Source organism: Larus michahellis, chromosome 8 (genome assembly GCF_964199755.1).
Source record: "Larus michahellis chromosome 8, bLarMic1.1, whole genome shotgun sequence".
NCBI classification, from domain to species: domain Eukaryota; kingdom Metazoa; phylum Chordata; class Aves; order Charadriiformes; family Laridae; genus Larus; species Larus michahellis.
In genome coordinates this window covers 47,706,850-47,729,832 of record NC_133903.1, presented here as the reverse complement: position 1 = coordinate 47,729,832, position 22,983 = coordinate 47,706,850, and the positions used below count along the sequence as shown (strand labels likewise).

At 53.6% G+C, this 22,983-nt stretch overlaps 1 protein-coding gene across 1 annotated transcript; it reads left to right on the top strand.

The window, feature by feature from the left end:
* The first annotated feature begins 14,690 nt into the window (after nt 1-14,690).
* Nucleotides 14,691-22,194, top strand: PDZK1IP1 (PDZK1 interacting protein 1). The gene is made up of 4 exons (XM_074597416.1): nt 14,691-14,825; nt 18,928-19,036; nt 21,002-21,100; nt 21,644-22,194. The coding sequence occupies exons 1-4, from the start codon at nt 14,753-14,755 to the stop codon at nt 21,714-21,716; spliced, it is 354 nt and encodes a 117-aa protein (XP_074453517.1). The 5' UTR covers nt 14,691-14,752; the 3' UTR covers nt 21,717-22,194.
* The last annotated feature ends 789 nt before the right edge of the window (nt 22,195-22,983 follow it).

Here is a 22,983-nt window from a genome sequence, read left to right as displayed (position 1 = left end):
CGGGCGATCACGGCTTCACAGCTGGTTTAACCCCCGTCCCCTGTCCTGCTGCCAGCCGGGGGAGAGCTGATAGCTCACCCACCCTTTATCTCTCCCTCCCACCTCCTGGCCCTCTCCCTCCCTCCTTCCATTGCCAGGTCAATTCTCCTTCCACCTCCCCCTTCTGCTTTTTTATTTTCTTCAATTAAAACGTCCTTCATGGCCACGTGGCCTTCGCCACCAGCAAAGGGGAGAATAGCCTCAAGGTGAAGGTTTCAAACCACTCCATGCACATATATATTTAATATCAAGCTGTATAGGATGGGAGGGTGCCGATGCCACCCGCTCTGTGGTGGGATGGCCAAGGCGCATCACCCCTGATGGACCCCAGTGATGGAGAGACCCTGGGAGCTGCCGTGCTGGGACAGGCTCTGGGGACATGGCTGGTGGCCCCATGTTGGCCATGCTGGAAGGACCTTCCTCCTTCCAGCACCTTCCTCTCTGGGGCATCTGGACTTCGCTGCTGCTCCACCACCAAGATGCAAATGTCACAGAAGGTAGCAGACACCAAATGCATTATTTTTTTTTTTCTTATTTAAAGTAATTTTTGAAAGCCCTTCCCACTCTTGTCTTCCGAAGGAAAATTTCATTCATTTCCCATCAAATGGTAATTTTTTTTTAATCGCGTTGCATGGCAAGTGGGGGATGCGCATTGCTCTGTGGATTCAGATATATGTGGAAAAACCCCCAACCCAACCTGTTTTCTTCTCTCTTTGTACAAAATAGAGGAGAAAGTTGGGAAAAGCACCTTAGGGTCCTGGTTTCATTGCACAGAGGGGGAGTGCGACAGCCTGTGTGTCATGGGTGGTGATGCTCTCGGCTGGGACGGGGCTTTGGGTTTCTCTCTCACCCCTTGCAGCATCACTGGTGGCATCACAAGGTGACGAGGGTTTTGGTCTGTCTCCTACTGCAGGAAATTTTCTGGAAAATAAGGTTTCCTTTCAAATTTGAAGCAGGTGCATTTAAAGGGATTTTTTTTTTCACCCATGTTTCTGATGAGTCCCACGAACCTGGTGACATTTGGGCTCCCGGTGGCAGAAAAGTCCCCCTTAACATTGCACGGATGATACTGGGGAGCGAGAACAGGGGGGAAGCGGCATTGAGATAAAATTGAATTAATAAAAAAAAAAAAGAGAAGGTGGGAGGGATGTGTATGTTTGAGACAATAAAACAAGAAACGCAAAAAAACCAAAATCACCCCAAATTCGGGCAGCTTTTATTTTCAAGCCTCATTATCTGGTTTTAATTACTGCCTTCCTGGCAAAGCCATGCTGAGGGCAGCCTGCACTGGCACCCCTGCCTGGGAACACCGCCGGAGCCAAGAGCAAGGACCTGTTTCGTTAAGGGCATTCCCACATTATCGAATTAAATACGCTCACAGAAACGACAGGACCCAAACGTTCCCACCCCGGCAAGACGATGAGAAAGCTTCGCCTCTTCGCTGTTACAGGCCAGCGACAACGGGAGGGAATAATTTATGACTCTCTGGGACTGCTGGATATGCTCCTCATCCCGGGGCTCGTCCCCGATGTTCCCACCGCCGCACAAAGGCTGCAGCCGGCCAGAGGTGCCCAGGGGACACCGTGCTGTCACAGGCGGCGAGGAGATGAGCAGTCAGCGAGATACCCTTTCTCCTCCCAGCCCTTTTCTCCCTCTCTGATCCTCCTGCCTCTCCTTTCACCTTATTTCTTGCTCCTCTGTTTTTTGGTTTTTTTTTTTATCAGTTTCCATCCAAAAATTGGTGCTGGGAGAGACTAGGCAGGGCTGGGGGTGGATGGGAGAAGATGAAGATGCTCCAAGACCCCAGGGGCTCAGGACAGGGAGGGGATCCACACCACTGATGGGGATGCAGGAAACCTCCCATGGGGGGGGTCCGGCAGGCACTTCTGAGCTTGCACCCCCTTGGTAGACATTCCTTTTCCCCTGCTCTTGGAGCTATTCTCAGCCGCCCTGGTGACCTTTCCGGGGAACAATTTACTATTGTGTTTTGGTGAAGCCCAGCCTCTATTTTTACACTCTGTTTTGCTGATGTGGGCGCAGGGAGTGAGACGGGAATCCAGCAGGAAATGGGAGGGAGCGTCTGGAGCGCGGTTAAAACTGCCCCGGCACTTTGATGTGCCGCCGGCAGCACGCGGTGGGGCCGGGGGCTTCGCCCCGTGCCCATCCCTACGGTAAATCCCACACGGCACCAGCTTAACCTGGCCATGCCGAGGTGGGAATGGGTCCTGCGTCCAAGGGCTTCTGGCGAAGAGGCCAGCAAAGCCTCGGTGGTGCTGTGCTCCTTGGTGCGTGCACAGAAGAAAAACGAAAGGCAGCTTTCTGCTGCTTAAGAGATGCTGGAAACAAAGAGGAGGAGGTGACTTGCTGACCAGCCTGAGAGAGGCTTGGGGACTTGCCCAGGGGTGTCTGGAAAGTGGCAGAGCATCCTGGGCGGCATCGTGTGAAATGAGCAGGTTGGCAGCAGGCGGGGGCGGCAGGTCTTCGTGTGAGGTGCCATCGAGCCGTGGTCCTCCCTGATGTGGGATCCTGAGCCGGGCTTGCGGGCAGTGAGTGGCTCCGAAAACACCAAGCATCACAGCCTAGAGTGGCTAGGAGAGCGTGGCTACCTGCTTGCCCTGCTCACACCTTGTCTGTGGCAGGGAACAGCACATCATCCAACCCTGGAGGTGGCTGGGGACATAGCCAAGCTCGGGGGAAAGGAGTGGAGCCAGCCCTGTTCTGCGGCTGTCCTGCTTCCACCATCCGCAGCACAGCCCCCTGGCAGGAACAGCACCCTGCTGCCCCAGGGCTTCTCCAGATCCCACCAAAACCAGAGGCAAGGTCCTCCTGAGTGTCCAAAGGGTCCAGCCATGTCCTCACCAGCTGCCCATCCAAGGCTGCCTGTGAGGGCATGTGAGCAAGGGGACACTTTGCAGCAGCTGTCCCATCTCCAGAGCGCTTCGCTTGCACCCCGCCAGCGACACATCCCTTCACGCGCTGCTGGAGCTGAAATAAAACACGTCAACACCCTCCCAGTCGTGTGTCTCGTAGCCGTCCAGCAATGCGGCATCGCTCCTCCGAGGACTTAGTCTGCGCCATCCCTGGGAATGGTGTTGAAATGGGAGCTGGAGGCCAGCGGGGGTGGCCGGAGATGGTTAGCAGTGTGCCACCACGAGTGCTGTGGGTGGAAAAATGCTGCTCGGGGTCGGGAGGGCTCTGTTTGTGCTCGGTGGGCGTGCGGCTGGTGAACCGGTGCCCCGCGGATACCCCTTGGGCCAGGGAGCAGGTGAGGAGAAAGTGGGGCTGCGGCTCCAATGTGGGGCATCACAGGAGGTGTGTTAGCAGTCACACATGGGCACAGACATTTGTGTGCACAAGGAGTCACGAAAATACTCGCACCCCCCACGTCTACCTGTCTGTGCAGGAGCTCATGCGCATGACAAGGAAGTTTGCGCCCTGATTTCTTCACAAACACACAGCCCGTGTGCTCTTACGCTTATGGTCTCACCTGTGTGATGGGGCACAAACACGTTCACAAACGCACGCGCTCATTCTTGCACGTCCCACACCTGTGGGCACGTCCGTGGGTGCACCTCTGAGGACGCAGTCCTAAATACACGCATCTGGATGGATGCGGACACGCAGTCCTGCGTGTGTCTCAAGCCACCCAAGCCCACGACGGGCTCACACGTGTGTGTCCCCTGCCCCTTGCACGCTGTCCTGCTGGTTGTCCCCACTGCCTAAACCACCAGGCTGGTTTCGCTTTTGGTTGCATCAGCAGAAGTCACTCCCAAGCTGCTCCCTGCCTTCTCCCAACAAACTCTGGGACAGTTTGACCTAGAATCATAGAATCATTGAGAATCATAGAATCTTCATGGTTGGAAAGGACCTTTGAGATCATCGAGTCCAACCAAACAACCTACAATCTCTGCCACTAGAGCATGCCCTGAAGTGCCACATCTAGACGTTTCTTAAACACCTCTAGGGATGGTGACTCAACCCCCTCCCTGGGCAGGCTGTTCCAGTGCCTGGCCACTCTTTCAGTAAAGTAATTCTTCCAAATATCTAACCTAAACCTCCCCTGCCGCAACTTCAGACCATTAGAAGATGGGAAAAGGAGCTCAAAGCAGGTACCGCCTGCTTTTCCAGGGGTGTTTTTTGGGGTGGCAGGAACGGCTGAGCTCACCCAGCGCCCCAGAGGTGACAGCCGTTGCTCCTATCTCTACGGGCACTGGATGGGAGGGCTGTTTGCCCGGTCCCCGGGGGGCCACCCTCCAGCTGGCTCCGTGCCCGCTCCGAGCTGCCCCTCTCTATCTTGCCGTGCAGGCGTGGGGCCGGGGGGGGGGGGGGGCCGCGGGATAACACCCCGCAGCCGCACACGCCAACGGCCCCCTGGAGAGGCAGCACAAAGGGCGTGTGAGCAGGGGCCTGCGTTGTCCCCTCCAGCGGTGATGTGGTCCCAAGGGTGGCGGCGTTGCCCCCCCAAGGATGGTGGCATCCGTCACCGCCACCCCGCGCGCTTGCGCCTGCTCTCCCGCTCGCAGCCGATGTCCCCGCAAGTGGCCTGACGGGGGTCCTGGCCGGCCTGTCGCGGGGTGACACGGGGGGTGGTCCTCGCCCCGCCACCGAGCCCACGCGGCCGCTGTCGGTCCCTAGGCGGCCGCCTGCGGGCCAGCGCCTCCTTTGAACAGGTCTCGGGGAACCCCTGGCCGCAGATAAACGGCAGATCAAAGCCGACCGCAGCGGAGCGCTTCCTGCCAGCCCGGAGCAGCCCGAGACCGAGCCGGAGCCGGAGCCGGAGGGGCCGCCGCCGCCGCCGCCACAGCCGGCACCGCGGGCACGGCCGCCGCTACCGCCCGCCGGCCCGCAGCCCGCCGCGCCGCACACGGCCGCCAGGGGGCGCCAGCGCCCCCCCACGCCCCCTGCGGCCCCGCCCCGCGCCAGCGCCGCGCCGTGACGGAGAGGAGCGCCGGGATCGGGGGGGGGGTGCTGGGGAGGCTGGGTTTGTTAAGAGGATTTAATGTTTTCTTGGTGTTTTCCAAATAAAGTATGTTCTTTCCCCTTTTCTTCTTATTTTTTTTCTTTTCCTTTTTCTTTTTCTTTGTTCCTTTTCCTTTTTTTCTCTTTTTCTTTTTCTTCTTCTTTTTCTTCTTCTTCTTCTTCTTCTTTTTCTTTTTCTTTTTCTTTTTCTTCTTTTTTTCTTCTTTTTCTTTTTCTTTTTCTTTTTCTTTTTCTTTTTCTTTTTCTCTTTCTTTTTCTTTTTTTTCTTTTTCTTCTTCTTTTTCTTCTTCTTCTTCTTTTTCTTCTTCTTCTTTTTCTTCTTTTTCTTCTTTTTCTTCTTTTTCTTTTTCTTTTTCTTTTTCTTTTTCTTTTTCTTTTTCTTTTTTTTCTTTTTCTTTTTCTTTTTCTTCTTCTTCTTTTTCTTTTTCTTCTTCTTCTTCTTTTTCTTCTTCTTCTTCTTCTTCTTTTTCTTCTTTTTCTTCTTTTTCTTCTTTTTCTTCTTTTTCTTTTTCTTTTTCTTTTTCTTTTTCTTTTTCTTTTTCTTTTTTTCTTTTTCTTTTTCTTTTTTTCTTTTTCTTTTTTCTTTTTCTTTTTCTTTTTCTTTTTCTTTTTCTTTTTCTTTTTCTTTTTCTTTTTCTTTTTCTTTTTCTTTTTTTCTTTTTCTTTTTTTCTTTTTCTTTTTCTTTTTCTTTTCCTTTTTCTTTTCGTTTTTCTTTTCCTTTTTCTTTTCCTTTTTCTTTTTCTTCTTTTTCTTCTTCTTTTTCTTCTTTTCCTTTTTCTTTTCCTTTTTCTTTTTCTCCTTTTTCTTTTTTCTTTATTTTTCTTTTTCTGCTTTCTTCTTTCTGTTTTTCTTTTTCTTCTTTTTCTTCTTTGTTTTCTTCTTTTTGTTTTCCTTCTTTTTTTCTGTTTTTCTTCTTTTTTCCCGTTTTTCTTCTTCTTCTCCTTCCCCTTTCTCCTTTTCCTTTTTCCCTTCCCTTCCCTTCCCTTCCCTTCCCTTCCCTTCCCTTCCCTTCTTTCCTTGTTTTCCCTTCTTTCCTTCTTTTCTTTTTTGGTATTTTGGGGCATAGTGAAAGTTCAGGACAGCTGGTGTTCCCCCCAGCTCTGCCTGGCCCTGGAGGCCTCGGTGCTGCCCCATGGGTCCACACTCCCTGGGACATGGGGGCGATGGGCTCCAAGCTCACGGTCACTGGTTCCCTGTTGGCTCTGCCAGGGGAGCGCAGGTTGCCGAGTCCCCTGGGATTTCGGCAGGGGCAAGATGACCCTGCAAAGTCTCGCGCTTCCCGGTGGGAGTACTGGTGGTTGTGCCAATGACCTGCTATTTATTGCATTTTAATTCACAGCCCGCCCAGTCCTGGAAACTGCCTCTTCTCCTCAATCCCAGGCAAAAGCATCTCTCAGGGGTCTTCACCTTTTGTCCTCGAAATCTATTCAGGGCTGGATTTGGGGGCAGACAGTTCTCAGCCGCTGAGGCACAATGGCACCGCTCGGTGTTGTTCAGCCCTTTCCTATCCATCCCGTCCCTCCCATGGGAGCCCTGGCTCCCTGTCCCCATCTCACGGCACTCATCTCGGCTGCAGGAGCATCCTCCAGGGGCCAGCAGCCTCTAAGGCTTCAGGAATAGGTTAAGATTCCCAAAAAGCTCCCCTAACTTCAGTGTACCCTGAGAAATGCCCCTTTCACCCCTTGGACTCACATGAAACCCCTCCGGCTTTTCCACCTCCCTCCCACCCCCTTCCCCAGCAACAGAAGCCACCGCTCAGAGCAGAAGATGACGTGATTTTCCCCATCTCCACCGCTACCTGCATCTGTTTGCTTGGGTGGCAGCCAGAAAAGTGACTTCATACATTTGATTTTGTTCCCCGCGCACCCCCCCTTCCCCTCCCCCCCCGCCCCCCCCCCCCGCTTTATTTTTCATTTTATTTTTCAAGCAGCCAAACGCTCTCGCCTCTTGCAGAATCGAGGGCGAAGCATATCCAGGCCAAATCCTGCCCCTGTGTTATGGTAATCGCGGCTGCCACCCAGCAGATGCAGCTCCCTGAAATAATACGGCTGTTTAACGGGCGCCAAGGAGGAGAGGGGAGCTTTTGTTTGGCACTTGCCGGGGCTGGAGTACACTTGTAAAGCAACAACTGGAGCTCTTTGAAAAGAAGTGGAGGTTATTAGATGCCTTTTGCTCGCTGACGATGGCCCCGTTCTTTTTTTTTTTCTTTTTTTTTTTTTTTTTTCCCCCCACTTCGGATGCCAGGCAAAAGCTCCGGTGCTGAGAATGAGAAGAGGAGAGGGATGCCACCTGAAAACATAGTGCTTTTGATGATGAGTGTGGAAATAAATAGGGCTGATGCCCTGTGGCAGGTTGGACCCCACTTCAAGGATGCTCAGGCAGTTCTCCTGAGTTAGGGGTGCTCCTCAGCTCTGCCCAGGACCCTTCCCATGCCTCAGGAAGGCTGCGGGCTCTAGAGGAAGGAAAATACCTTCTTCAGGTGGTGCTGAGCAGGGGGGTCCTACTGAGATCAGGCTCTTCTCTACCTGCACCGAGGGACATGCAGTGGTGTCCTCCTCATGGGACACAGCCTTCCCTGATGCTCCTCTGCTTTCCAGGAGGCTGATGAACACGGGAGGCTGGGTTCCTGCCTGTTGGGAGACAGTAAGGTTAAGCAAGACTCGAGGGTGCCCTTAATCATGCTTGGAGCTGTCAAAACACCGGGCTTGTCACCAGCAAAGGTGACAGAATTTGTCAGAGCTTGGAGGGCAACGGGTTGCTGATGGGGATGAAAGAAATTCAAGTGACTGTGGGAGCTGTGGTGATACAAAACCTCGTGCTTGGGGTTTATAATCCTATTTCTAAGCGTTGCAGTTTTGGATGGGAGAATGACAGGAGGTAGGTCTGGGTGCCATGAGGTTTCTCTGTCTTCCCTTGAGTAAGTGGGGACAGGAAAATGATCAGATGGGTCGTGAGTCAGTCCATCCATCCACCTCTTATCAACCTCCCTATCTATCCCTCTGTCTGACACATCTTTGCTCTCAGAAAACCCAGCGATCCCCTTCAGAAGCCAAGAATAAAATCAATATATTCCCTCTCCAATTCAGGTAGCTCCCCATAAATCTTCCCAGCTTCGGTTTGGTCTCCTAGGACTCCCGGATCGGTTGGGAACCTATTTAATCAGCTGAGATGATCAGTGCTATTTGCTGACGAAAGGCCCTTTGAACTCTTTGTCTCTTCGTTGAATGATGCTCGCGTCCCCCGAGGATTTAGGCAGACTGGCCCATTCTGCGTGACAAGTCTCAGGTTAATAATGCCGGGCGCTGGCAGCGCCCACCGAAGTCCGGCTGTGAGCCCGGGGCGCTGGGAAGAGTCGCAGCCCCTTTGCCAAGCCCTTATCTCCACATCTTCCCGCGGTCCCTCGCTTGGCTCGCTGCAAAACTCCATAAAACTACACCAAATTGCAAGCCCAGCATGAAGAGCATCCAGCCTGGTGCCAGGGGAAGAGAAGTACAGCTCCTTTTGGGGAGGCTCGGCAGGGGCTGGAGGGATGGAGAAATCACAGCCCCCCCCCCATCCTTGGGGTGCAGGCTTGGTTTTTAGCATATTTCAGTGCATTTTAGGTTTTAGCTGGTTGGGAATCAACCCCATACCGGTAACTTTGTTGAGGGATGGTGGCTTCTGGAAGAGGTTTCCCATGTTGGTCCAGTCCTTGGGAACAGGGGGCTCAGCATTGCTCAGGATCTGGCCTCCAGGAAACAAATCTGGAGATGCCCTAAATCAGCAGGATTCCTTCCACCGCCTTCGACCATTTTTCAACCAGGGAAACACTGAAGTGTCACCGTCAATAGCCAGGTTTGTCTTCTAGGCTGTGTTGATGTTGTGCTGGAGGTGGCCGCTACCTGCCAACCCAACAGCCTCCAAGCAACCCAGCCTGGTGAGAAACAGCCAGATCCTCAGCCCGTCTCCATCCAGAGTTGGATGGAGGGGTCAGTGTTTCCCCTTCCAAAAGCTTCTGCTCTCCATAAACCACAATTTAGCGTGGACCACCATCAAGACAGGCAAAGCATCCTAATCTACGAGCGCATTAGGGTGTTGGAAAACAATAATCCGAGAAAGAAACACATTATCTGGCCTTGTTACTTTACAAAGTAATTTAAATTAATTTTTCCCTAGAGTGGTTAGGGAGCACCGCAACTTGCCCTTGTCTATTCTCTCCGGCTAATGAAGCTTTACCAGCGACTGCTCGTGAATTCCTATTAAGACCTCATCTTAGAGGTTACAGGGCAAAGCAATTTCTGCTCCTGGGAAAGATGCCTATGAATTTGTAATTGTAAGTCCGTGTTTGATAGGGATTAGCATCTGAAAGTGGTAGAGTGGTGGGTAGCAGAGAAAACATTATTTCAATTAGCAGAAGAAAAGCAACTTAACATCTGATTATAGTTTACACTTTTAATTTTCTCCTCTTCTGGCCTCTGGGATAATTATTTCCTGAAACTATCCACCCCCACCAAGCTAGCCAACTCTTCCCTTCTCCTCCTTTTGGCCATCTTGGTTGAGATTCACATGGAAATGGTTGATGAGTTGGGTTTTTTCCTTTTCTTTCTTCTCCCAGGCAATAGCCAGTCTCAAGGAATGTGGGGCTGGAGAGGAGCACGCTGTACCAAACCAGACCGAAATGAGACGCCAAGTTTCTCTTTGTGCCAAGGAGGTCCGGGACGAGGACGATGGGGCTTTGCTCCACAGCTGGGCTTACGGTCAGGTTTGTGGCCAGCAGCTCGGCACGGTGCCGGTGCCCGGCTCTCCCAGGCAGAGCCCCGATGCCTAAAGCTTCGCTCTGCGTTTGGAAATTGCCTCCGATCGCCCCCTTTTCTCCCACCCCATAAAGGCAGGTGCCGGTCGCTCCGCAGGGACTTGGCCCTTGTGCTAACCTGTGCTCCAGCTATTATTTTTTTTCTGGCTGCTGGGACTCCTATTTCCTAATGACGATGCAATCAGTTTTCGGATGGGAGATTCCTCGTGGGAAGGCTTGTTGTTATTTAAGGAAGATCATGAAATCCATCCTTAATGAAAGGACTGGAGAAAACCCTTCCACCAAGTTACACTGAAGCCTGAGATTATCATTTTTATGGGCTTCCAATCTTTCCTGCCTCATGTCTTATCAGCGAATGCAGCTGGAGGCTTCAAAAACCCTCCCAGCTTGCTGCTGATTTTATGGGACAAAGATTAGAGATGATCGGATAGTAAATTATTCATTCCATTCGATATTGCTGGGCAGGAGGGAATATCCAGAGCGAAGTCAGCTCCCTTCTCCCTTTCTGAGCACTACGAGCCGGGATCGCGGCTATCTGTCACTCCAGCAATGCGGTGGCACTTTCCCTGCACTCAGAGGCGATGAGGGATGCAATGTGCCCTCCGAACAGTCAGGAACGCCAAGGGGGAATCACAGATGCAGGCTCTTTCCCCGGCAATAAGGCAGACTGGAGGCGGGTGGATTTTTTTTCTCGTTTCAGGGATTTTTAGTTTGATTCCTCCCAGACCAGGGCACGGCGGGACAGATCAGGTGGGGGTTTCCTCAGCTTAATTTCTCAAGGCTGGGGGACCTGAGGCTGACGTGAATGTGCTGTGAGACCCCTGGCAGACATTGACGCCACAGACAGAGGACCAAGGAGCTCAGAGGGGACAAATCATGGCAACTGTGTGCAAATGGGCAGCAGGAGAGGGGAGAGAGCCTATTGCTGCCCCTAGATGTACAGAACAGCAGCATCGCCCATCAGGCCCCTGCACAGATGGCGGCTGGACAAGGGACCTGTGCCAAAAACCAACCGGTGTAAAAACATCATCCAGAGGGTCCCACGAAATACATGGTGATGCCACTGAGCAGATCTTGAGGGAAAAAGGAGAAGCCCTATCTGGTGCCCAATGGTGGTGCCACGTCTGTGTCCCATCTCAGAGGGCTGCTGGGTACCAGCTCCCAGCGCGTGCCCTGCCAGCAGCGGTCCTGGCTGACCCCGCCGGAGCATCCAGGATGCCTGGGAGGAGAAGGGCAAAATCCACACCCTCCCCAAACAAGGCTCCAGGAGGGATCACGGCCACTGCCGTGCCACCCGCTGCTCCCAGCTGCTTATGCAAGGCTTGCAATTAGCATCAGCCCTGGGAGACTCATGAATGGTCCAATAAAATGTCTAATAAAATGCCGAGAGGTGTTTTTTTTTTTTCTTGGCCATATGTGAGTGTACAGGAGGGGAGAAAACGGCCCAGCAGAACCTCAGGCTGGTGGGGGAGAGGATGGGGACGGCGCGGGGCCGTGCCCTATTGTCACACCATTGACATCGGGGTTTTCATCGGCACATAAATAAGAAAATAGATCGCAGTTTAAAGGCATTTTTAAAGAGGGAAAGTGAAGGCATAGAGCTGTGATGGACAAAAAGCCTTTTTCTGCTGCCGTTTATCCACAGTGGCACCCTGGGTCAAGAAAATGCCCTTTTTATAACAGTGGTAGCTCCTGGCTCTGCCCTCACAGCATCCATCCCAGGCTGGATTTGAATGCCCGTGTCGATGGGAAATGAGAGAATTCTGGGGCAAGCGAGGAATATTTGGTTTTGATGGAAAATATTAAAAGAAACAAGCAATTAAAAATTCGGTTTGTGGTTTGTTTTTTTTTTTTTCTTTTCTTTTTGGAGCAACTATTGAAATGCAACAAATTCAACATTACCTTTTTTTTTTTTTCCCTAGGAAAAATACAATCTTGCCTTTAGGGGCTGTTCAGGCTTGCGCTCATCCATTTGCATTATTTTTATGGCTCTTTCCAAAAGAGAGGGAGGGGATGATGGAGGGGATGAAGGAGGGAAGGAAGAAGAGAGGAAGGAAGGAAGTGAAGGAGAAAGAAAAATAACCTCCATAAAAACACAGAGCCACACGACGTTTTCCGAAGAGGAACTGGCTGCTGTGCTCTGAGCCGTATCACCCAGGAACATGTTTTAGGCTCAGGAACGTCACTTTGAGCAAAAGTTAATTTTGGCTAAAAAAGACATATTTCTTGGCGGGGGGGAGGGGAGGGGGAAATGCCAATTTTTGGAGGTTATCAGTGTAAATCCTGAAATCCCAAGACCTGTTTTGTGTGACCTGTTGTACGGGCAGCCGCTCACATGAGTCCCTGGGAGAGAACTGGGCTGGGTCTGGCTGCGCTTGGGTTTGAGTCACCGCCGCCAAGGTGACTTGCCCCTTCTGTGCCTCAGTTTCCCTCACCTGTAAAATGGACCTGTAGGGCTTTGCCTCACCACGACTGGGCGATGCTGAAGGCGTCGATGTGAGAGACAGCAAGATTTCCAGCATGTTGCAGCAAAAAAGCTGAGCTTCTCACCTCTTCGGGTCCCAAGCCACAGCCAGAACTGCAAAAGGGCGAGCCGGGTGGCTATTTGTTTGCCGAAATTTCTCACTTTGCCTCTGCACCAAGGCCGCTGCCATTACAGTGACTTGCTGTTTCTCATCCCCCCGGGCTCGACCATGAGATATGCAACCAAGCAGGTGCCACAGGTGCTTTTGGCCACAATAGCACATACCTTCCTGATAGCTGCCACGGGCTAAAGAAGACGCACAGTTGGAGCACAGGGGAGCTTTGAGATAAGCAAACGAGCGATTCCCTGGCCTCATCAGCAAGCCCAGAAGAATTAAATTTCCTTAAATTTCTTAGCACTGTGGGAATGTGCAATAGTAAGGTGTTAGTTTCTCCTCAGGAGGGAGCCGACAGCAAGACCCCTGTCTGGAAGGCACAGCAGCCCTGCCTTCATCTCGGGGTCTGGTCTGTCACACACCCCCTCAACACACCGTAGGATACGGATGGATCCTCGAGACGTCACTATCTTCAGAAAACCGACCCTAAGTCCCTAGAGCTGGGCTGGGCAGGGCTCCGGGGTGGGAAGACAACCTGGCATACATGTGGAGGAGGACTAGAAGGAACCCCCTGAGCAACCTGCTGCAGCCCCAGGCGTGACCTGGGGTGGGTAGCAACATCAGAGAGATGTCTCAGACTTTGAATTTTCCAAGGGCAGCAGCAGGATTGGCTTCTCTAGAACTTCCGATCTGCTGATAAAGCCTTCTGCTCTAAAGAGCCAGGTTTTTTTGCTGAGTTTTTGCTAAGAGACAAGCAACAACTGGCAGCAAAGATCGCAAGCTCTGCCTGCTTTCCTGGATAGATAACGTGGAAGCAATTCATGGCGAACCCAAAGTTCAGTCTCATTTTTATTTCTTCGTAAGCCGTTCTTTTTACCCGGTAACAGGACTAGATTGTTTTTATAGGGCCTCGTTATGGGCAGGTCCCTGTCGTGCCACTTCCTTGCTGGTTGCAGCAGGAGAGTCCCTGCCCCAAGGAGTTCGTAAGCAAAAACTATCAGGGTTGGCAACGGGATTATCCCACATTGCAGGTGAGGATTTGGCCATGGAAATGAATCTGGGAGAGAGCTGGGAACTGGCCTTCAGTCTTGCGCAGCTCAAGCCATCTCCGGCTTATTTTCAGGAAAAATGACATTATTCTAGGTCCAGGGGAAAGAGGAGGGGTGAAGGGGGGCAATCCTGCACGGGTGGGTATGTGTTCCTGAGGGTGTCGCATGTTCCTGAGCGTGGGTCCTTTGCGGGTGCCTGGGTGGGGACCCAGTGCGCCAGTGGGGTCCCTGCGGAGGGGACCACCAGGCCCAGAGCCTGGGAGCCCAGATGCTGCTGAGGGGGATGCTCGCCAGCTCTGCGGGGCTGGGCTTACGGAGATGCTACGACACACGAGGAGAAGAGCGATGACAAAGCCACTCCGGCTCACAATTTCAAAGTTTCCTCCAGGAGTAACCGAAGTTGTGCAGCCGTGAAGCCAAATAGCATTTATTCTTCCTGCGGGGCGGGTTTGACAGCCATCCAAACCCGGCACGGGCTGGGAAGCTGCTTCATTTGGGACCTACGAGCCTGCCGTGTGCCTTCCCCATCCTGCAGCATCCGCCCAGCTGATGTGAAGGGTCGGCCAGCTTTGCTATCTGCCGTGGGTCTTCGGGTGTTTTTACTTCTTCTGTTGGAAACAGCCCTGATGTCTCAATAAAATGAACGCCGTGTTTGCTCAGTTGAACCATCTCTCCATTAAACAAGGTGTGGGAGGTGGGAGGCAGTACTTGGCATCGAGTCGGCTTTATTAAATTGATGTTTTTAAGCCGCAAGTGTGTTTTGCTGGGCTGTTAATGACACTTGCTGACAAGAAAAGAGCAGGGAAGCAAGTGGGAGCCGTGCCGGGCAGCTCCCCGCATCCCCAGGACGCGGGGTCCGGTGGGGTGGGAAGGGGTGTCAGAGCTGGGGCATGGCTGGTCCCCCCCCGTCCCTCCTGCTGCGGGGAGGGGGACTCGGGGGACACCCAGGTCCTGTTCAGCGACGTTCCCCGAGTGCCACAGCTGTGCTGGAAAAATAACTTCTTCCTCCTGGGCCGATGCAAATATTTGGTGGCCAAGTCCCCTTCCACGCCCTGAGGGGACAGTCAGGTTCAAGCCACCACCGTGCCCCAAATTCCCCACCAGCCTCCTCCGCGGAAGAAAGAGAGGAGGCACCTCCTTCCACCCCTTCCCGCAGCAGGATTTGAATAACCAGGTGTGAGCATTAGCCTCCCTTGTTAATGCGTTTGATAATTGACCAGAGCGCTCATTCCTGTGGGAGGGCGGCGTGCCCGAGCGCGGCGCCCGGCTGCTCCTCCGCGCCCCGAGAGAGCCGGTGGCCCTGCCTGCCGCCATGCCTGCCCGCCGCCTCCTCCTCCTCCTCCTGGGGCTGCTCCTGACGCTGGAGCCTGCCTGCTGCCAGGAAGGTAAGTGCAGGCAGCTGCCTGGCATCCCAGGGAAACTGAGGCAGGGGGAAGGCAGGAAGGTGCGCCGAGCACTGGGAAGGTGGGAGCTGCTCGGTGGGGTGGCTTTGGGGAAAAGGGACAACTGTGAAAAAGCCTCTTAAGAGGAGGAAAAAAACCATCCCAGCTTCTGGCTGAGCTTCAGCTCTGGCTTCACGTCGGCGGGCGATGGGGACGGGTGGGTGTCCGGTGGGGTGGGAGGTCTTGCCGGAGCCGGGACATGGAGACTTTCTACCTGTTTTGCCGAAGGCTGAAACTGCCATCCAAGGTTTATTTCTCTTGCTTACGCGGGGATAAAGCAGCTCTGATTTACCTCCGGCAGGACTGTGCACCCAGATGAGTAACCTGTTTTCTTAAGGCTTTTTTTTTCCTTTCTTCTCGCTCTTGTCCCTGGGCAAGCATTGCGCTGGGTCACTCCCCGAGCTCACAGTTTTCCCTGTTAATCTGTAATTTTGATCATTGCTGAGGTGAGGGAGCAAATATTTTCCTCTGCAAATCGCCCTCCTGTTCCTTTCCCAAACACTTAATAAACTTCCTATGACCAGGGCATTATTTTTAGGAAATTTGTGGAAGGACTTGTCAAATGCTACAAATAACGAGGAGTAATTAAAACTCATCTGATGCTGCCAAAGTCCTGGAAAATTCCCTCCTCCTTTCTCCTTCTGATGCCCCAGCCCCGACCGCTCTTCCTGTATTTGTTTATCAACTTGCTGGGGATTTAACAGGCTGGGGTCTCCACCGTCAGCAGGACTGAAAGTTTTGCTGTTGCCTGGAAAGAGAAAAAAAACCGAAACCTTTAATGAGGATTCAGAGCGTGGCTCAGCTTCCTTGGAGAGGGGAAAAGACAGGGACCAGCCGATGCTTTCCAAGCACTCGGGGAAGACGTATCAAAAAGCAGATTTGTGTTTTCAAACCAGATGCTGAGTAAGGAAATGGAGTTACAACACACGCTAGGGCTTATATTGGCATCTCCGCTTGGTCTCATTTGTAGCTGCAGATGTGTGGACGCATGTCTGCTGTGGGTGCAGGTCCCACATTGCTTAGTTTGGCTCAGAAGATCTTGTTTGAGAGAGAAAAACCTACCATTGCCATGGGGTGAAACACAGAGGAGGTGGCAGAACCCGAGGAACAAGCTGTCCCAGGAGGGACATCCCTGGCAAAGCATTTTTCCAGGAACACGGTCCTGTTTCCACAGGCAAGACTCATCCTTTCGGCCATCCCTCTTGTGTGCTCCGGTGAGCCTCCAGCCAGGTGGTGCCCCCGGGGGCTGCCATCCGCATGCTCACTCCCTGAGAAGATGATGCTATCAAGCTCTTGCCTCCGCCTGGTTCCCATTCCTCCTTTCTTCTGCCCGTGCAAGTTCCCTGCACCCACAGGGGTATTTCAGCCTGACGGGGAGGCATTTGCCATTCCCGCTGCCATCCTCATCTCCCCTTGCAGCAGGTTCTACATGGTCTCTCAAAGCCAGAACCTCTTGATTTTAATCACAGAATCATAGAATGGTTTGGTTTAGAAGGGACCTTAAAGATCATCCAGTTCCAACCCCTTGCCATGGGCAGGGACACCTCCCACTAGACCAGGCTGCTCAAAGCCCCATCCAGCCTGGCCTTGAACACTTCCAGGGATGGGGCATCCACAGCTTCGCTGGGCAACCTGTTCCAGTGCCTCACCACCCTCACAGTAAAGAATTTCTTCCTAATATCTAATCTAAATCTCCCCTCTTTCAGTTTAAAACCGTTACGCCTCATCCTATCACTCCACTCCCTGATAAAGAGTCCCTCCCCAGAGGGTATTTGGTTTGGTATTTTTCCTTTTGTCTTTGGATGCTCTGAAATCTGGTGGAAACAGCCATCTGAGAGAGGTTTTGCTTGCAAAAACACACAGTACCTCCTGAGTATGGCTGCTCCGGAGGAGATTTCCTACCACTTATCTCCTTGCCTCCTTTGCTTGAAGATCACGAGATGCGAATTTGGCGTTGTCAGTCATCGCTGACTTCATTCCCTGGTTGACCTTGAACTCCCGTATCCCCAGCAGAAAGCTCACGGAGGGGTGGGACCTGACCATCCCCTTCTAGGCTGAGGCTGGAAACCCTGGCCCCGACAGGAAAAATAAACCACAACTAATAAATAAATCTGGCCGAGATTTAACAGCCAAGGGCAGAGCGAGGGAGGGAGCAAAGCGAGCCAAAGCTCAGCCTGGAGGCAATAGGTGCGTTCGGGGCTGGACCCACAGGGGTGGTGGGCAGCAGGGGCAGGAGCATCCCTACCCATCACATAGGGCAGGAGGGCACCAAGTCCTGCTCTTCCCCACTGCAACCGCCCCAACGTACCCCCACCATCAGCCTGCCGATGCGATGGGATTTCAGCCAAAACACGCTGATACAAGAGGGAATTTCCGCCTGAATTCCTCCTGCTTGAGTTTTGGCCCCGCGACCGTGCAGTAAACATGGCAAGTGTCTCTGGGGGGAGGCAGGGGGGCTGAAGGCTGTTGTTTGGGGCTGCTCTTTCGGCCACTTGCTCCGGGGTGCCATCGCTTTTTTGGACTGGCACAGGCGGTGAGTCCTCTGGCCAGGCTGGTTCCACTTCCAAGAGGAAAAAAGATCTTTGTTTTGGGTTTCGTGGTGTTTCATTTGTTTGCTTGTTTGCTTTTTAAAATGAAAGCCTCTTGATGTAAGGATGCGAGGAGCTGGAGGTCTTACCAAAGGACAGTCCCTCTCCCCAAAACCAGAGGAAGGAGATGAGGGCTGTCAGCAGCGGAGACGGCATGGAGCTGGCAGCGGTCGAGGAGTTTGCACATGCGGAGCAGCGCACCACCCACCTTTATTGCCGCTAGTAAAGATTATTTGCTGTTTATAGCAGAGATTCATCTCCCGTGAGACATGTGAAGCTAGCGTAGAGCTCCTGAGCTGGACTGAAGTACCAAGGCACCACTCCTGGGGCAGCTCAGCCTGAGGGGCGCCGGCGGCAGGAGCTGGGTCCCAGTGGCCCCAGGCTGATGCTGGGGCTGGCGGGGAGCATCCTCCACCTGCACAGAGGGACCTCACCTGTGTGCAAGGGTTGGCATCTCGACAGACAGAAAGAGGAAAAGCTACCCCTCTATAAATCACTAATTAAATCCCAAGAGGTTGTGTCCCCATGGATGAGGTGTCCTTTCGGTGCTGATATTCAGGGCAACACTTAAGCACGGGTTTGACTATGTCTAAGTGCTCCGTTGCCCAGTAGCTGGTGGGAGGCGAGGAGCAGCCATGCCGGCAAGGACGGGGACAAGGTTTCTTCTTCTCATCGCCCTACCCTTGAGTTCCTCCCACATCCAGGAATACATCTCGCAGCCTTCCCACCCGTGGCCGCATCACTGCTCAGGTCTCGATTGAGAAAAACAAATCCATGAGGCTGTCCCCCCCCACCACCCCCCAGCCGCCTGGCCCCCCGCCAGCCCCGCCTGGCCTTTGCGCTGGAGGCTGTTGCTCTGAACGCCTCAGCCTTCAATTTCCCGTCGTAAATCAGTTTGCTGCTCTGGAAACTTGTTGAATGGTGCATTTTACCGAAATCCACGCGGGCAACTGTTTGCTGCGAGAGTGACAACCAAATTTTACACTGTCCCTGTGGCGGGGTCCTTATTTTGCCAGGCAGTATTTGGAAAATAACCCAGAAATGACATCTGTGGCGTCTGGGGAAGGAGAATGAACAGTTTGCTGAAACCCCTCTGCCTTCCTTCCCCTGCCACTTTGGGCAAACATCCTCCTTCCCTCCCTCCACGTCCCCCAGCCCTTTGTCCCCCCATCCCAGAGTCATCTGCACCCCACTGCATATGTGTATGTATGTGTATATGGGCCCCCAAAACAGCAAGGCATCGCGCTCCACATGCAAATGCCAGTGAAACTGCTGTTATTTGCATTTTATTTCACTGCTATCGCCTGGGTAAGCCTGTCTGGATCAATAGCAACGTGGTCTGCTTGGCTTTGCGGGACTGAGCTCTTGGCTGGACGTTGGTGGAGCTGGACGGGAGAAGCTCAGCAGATAAAGCCTGAGGATGTATTTCTAACACGTGTCGCCTTATTCTTCTGCAGCCCGAGGCAGCCTCCAGCCGTGGTCGCAGGGTGTCATCGCAGTGGTTGTGTTCCTAGTCCTGGTGGCCATCGTTTTCGTGGTCAACAGGTTCTGGTGTAAGAAGAAAGTGTAAGTGTGGGAGCCCCAGGGGTTGTTTCGGGTTGGGCTTAGCTGCCTCTGCACGGGTCACTTCCAGCCGATCTCCGTCCCCATGCCAGGGCTGGGAACAGTGTGATCGCTGCCCGGCAAGAAGAGCAAAGACTCCCTGTCCTGGTCTCCCTGCCCTCTTCTTGCTGTCCTGGTCTCTGCTCCCTGTTACTTATTGCCAGCCGCGAGCGTACACCGTCCGTCCCCACTACTCCCTGTGCAGGGGCACTCCCAAACAGAGCACTCAGATGCCACCACAAGAAAGACAGGAGAGATGCATCATCACGGCTGGTTTACGCCGGCACGCATCTCGGGGGGCTGGCCTGAGCCTGGTTTCCAATGGATTTGGGGGTGCAATTCGCAGGTGCCTTATATCCATGGGGAAACAAGCCCCAAACAGCTTCATCTGCAAAGCAGACCGGGCCAAGTCAGCAGAAGGCGCTGAGAAGAACTGGGAGAAGAGGGAGGTAGCCAAGCCATGGCAGTGCTCTCCACATGGAGCCCATGGCACAGGCAAATGAGGTGGCCTAATTCATCAGAAAAAGGCTGTGCGGGACTGGCTACCTCTTGCCTGCTGCTGGCCAAGCAAAGCCACAGGTGGCTGCTCCTGCTCAGCTGACCCAGGCTAACTGGCTAAGTTGCAGTAACTTGATCTTGAATCTGAGACCAAAGTCAACAGGGGATGAAGACCAAAAGTGCCCTATAGACTGATTCCCGGTTCCTCTGCACCAGCACGGGCGCTTTGGGATTTGCACCCAAAGGTGCTGGAGTCTTCTTGTATCTGCACATCCCTTGCAGCCCCTCCAGGATGGGGAGGTGGGGACTTGGGGTCTGCTTCTGCCTCAGATACATTTAAAGAGGGTCCTTTAGGATGCATTCAGGGCCAATGCATAATGCAATGTGTGTATATATATAGATATACACAAAATATATATATTTATATGGCCTGATGTGCAGCTGCAGTCTTTGTTTTCCCAAAGAGAAACCTTTGTCCTCAGACTGGAGGAGCCCCCAGCCCACGGAGCGGGAGGCAGGGATGGTGTTTCCCACCTCTGCCCGTGCCCCGCTGCCTCTTCCCAGCCTGGAGGCAGAGGATGCTGAGGAGGGCTTGAGGGGGGGATGGCGGCTTGTTTTAATTAATCTGGCCTCTCTTCAGAAGAGCCGTCAGCGAGGCTTGGCAGCCTGGACCGCTGCCAGCTCCGCGCTGTCACTGTGACAAGCAGCTATCAGCCCAAGCCACCGCCTGTTTATGCCAGTCTGTTCCTCGGAAAAGCCTCCCAAATCGCCCTTGGGAGAGCGCTGGAAGAGGCAGGGATGTGCACTCAGCGTGGGCCTGCACCCACCCACCACGGCTAAACCCTCCCAGGGATATTCGGCTCGTGGTCTTGCTCCAGAGCAGAGGTTTTAGGCTCCGGCTGAGGTTGAACACCCGGTCCCTGCCCCGTGGTTCCTTCTGCGAGCGATCCAGACTCGCATCCAAGAGGAACAAGAGTTTTGCACACATGGACATGCATGTGTGCACCCTCCTGTGCCGGGGCTGCGGTGCCGGCAGAGCCTCGGAATTCCTCTCGGTGTCAGTTGGGACCGTAGGAGACTATTTTGCAACAGATTACATAGAAGAAGACTGGAAAAACCAGTTAGCGGGAGAAAACAATCCCACGAATTGACAAATGAGCGGTGCTGACTGCCAGCCCGGCGCTGGGAGTACCAGCTCCAGAGACGGGGGTTGGCACTTGGTGTCCAGGCACGGCCCCTGCAAACCTGCTGCAATCTCCTCGCCCTTGTCCTGCTGGGAAGGGGGTGTCTGAGGCCAGGATCACACGTCCAGGTCCCTTATTATCTCTGTAGCATTGGAACAGTCCCTTTCTCTGCACTGTCACCGTCACGAGCTGCTCCCTGGTACGACCCCTCCATTGTTGTCTCAGCTCCTCTCTTCTCCCTCTGCAGGGAAAATGCCGAGACGGTGGTGAGTGTCGAGGACAAGCCGGAGGCTGTCATGTCCAATGGCCATGAAGGGAAATACGTAACCCCTGCAGCCGACTTCAGGTGAAGGACTTGCTCAGAACCCCCTGCCCATGGCTCCTGGGCTCTGCTCCATCCCCCTTGGGATGGCTCGGACACGTAGAGCCACAGCTTCTCCCACTCAGGGTCTCAGATGTCCCATGTACCTGGTCTGGGGGCATTTATCCTCTTCAGGGTCTAAGGAGAAGGTGGTGAGGGAGTATCCCCCCCTTCCCTGGTCTCGTCCCATCCTTGCAGCTGGGCCCCATGGTCCATCCATCACCTTGCAACCTGCTACACCACGTTTTTCTTATCCTACATCACCCATTTCAAGCAGGGGAAACGACCAAAAGTGGCCATAGGTCACCACACAGATTCTGACTGTCAAGAGTCCTTGCTAAAAATTAGAGCGATTCCCACCCCGTGCTTGGCTCTCACCCTGGCAGGGGGACCCCTCCTGCCCTTCCCACCTTGCCCCTCGCTCAATGCACGGCTGGCACCAGCAAGGGCAGGGCCCCGGTGGTGGCTTCGGGGAGGCTGGTCTTGCTGGGGACAAGCTAACCTCTGTGTTTCTCCCTCCCAACGCAGGTCCAAAGAGAGCAAGCATGCCTATGAGAATAACCTGGAGCTGGAGGAGAAGGTGGTCACCACTGCCATGTAGCAGGCACCCCGGCCGTCCTCTCTCCTTCATCCTCTCACTTTGCTTCCCACTGTTACGATGGGCATTTTCACAGGGATCCAATGCACCAGCATGCCCTGTGTGCGGTGGGTCCCTGACCTCTCCACGGCACCACCATCTCCTGATCTTTTCCCTTCCCGCCTGTGGGATACGCTCTTCTGCCTCGGGGGACGATGTCCATGTGGGCTTCAGTCCCCAGGAGAGGTCTAGAGGTGCCACCTCTCCTGCCCAGCGGTCACCCCACTTGGTTGGCGAGGTTGATGTTCCTGCTCCCAGGGGTATGCTGACCTGCTCCAGACATGGACGGATCCCCACTGGGTTCCCAGGACCTCCCCACATCACCAGACACCCTCCAGGGAGCTGCTGGTGAAAAGCCCACCCTTCTCCCCATTTCACCCTCCTTTTTACAACCTACACCATGCATTTGAATGTCAGAACAAACCTTCTCCCCTGTACATATCTTCCCTGTGAGCAATAAAGAGAATTGTTGCCCATACCACAGCAGAGAGGGCTGTTTTGCTAATCGCCCAAAGAACTTTCCGTCCTCTTGAAACACTCCCAGCCTTCAGGCATTTGGGCAGGGAGGGACATCGGGGAAGGTGGTGCTGGGGTGGGAAGGGTGCTTAGACAGGGGTCAGCACCCCCATCTCCCCTGTGATCCCTCCTGGGTTGGATCCATCTCTTATTTCCTCACTTGGATGAAGCCAGGAACACTTTTGTGCGTGTCTCTGTGTCAACAGGGGAGACAAAAAGGTGGAGCATTTTTTTTGCTCAGCATTTGGGGCCCCCCAGAGCCGTGAGGGGCCATATGGGGAGGTGAGCGTCATTCCTCTCCATTCGCCAGATGGAGAAACTGAGGCACGGCACCAACCCAGTGCTTCTCAGTGTTGCTTGACGGGTGAAAGGCAGCACTCCCTGAATCCCGCTGGTCACAGGGCACAGACCCATAGCCAACTGTGGATCATTCCTGGGGCTGGAGGCTGCGAATGGCAATCACTTACTGGTATTGCCAGGATGTGTCTGGGGGCTGCTCCGGGCAGTGCTGACTCTCCCTGGGGCAACTGGCCATGGTGCAACCTGCTCCTGCTGGGCTGTTCATTAACCAGGGTTCGTTTTTCGCCCTGGTAGGGACAGCGCTGGGATCACCGTGGGAGCAATGAGCGCTCCCAAGACACAGCATTTGCAGATTGAAATGAGAGACCTGTAATGGCCTGGCCTTCCCTGGGACATCAGTTACCCAAGCAGCGTG

Excerpts from the sequence above, each read along its gene's own strand:
- PDZK1IP1 (XM_074597416.1), top strand. The coding sequence starts at position 14,753 with ATGCCTGCCCGCCGCCTCCTCCTCCTCCTCCTGGGGCTGCTCCTGACG. Across the intron at positions 14,826-18,927 it reads GCCTGCCTGCTGCCAGGAAG|CCCGAGGCAGCCTCCAGCCG; the intron begins GTAAGTGCAGGC and ends ATTCTTCTGCAG. Across the intron at positions 21,101-21,643 it reads ACCCCTGCAGCCGACTTCAG|GTCCAAAGAGAGCAAGCATG; the intron begins GTGAAGGACTTG and ends CTCCCAACGCAG.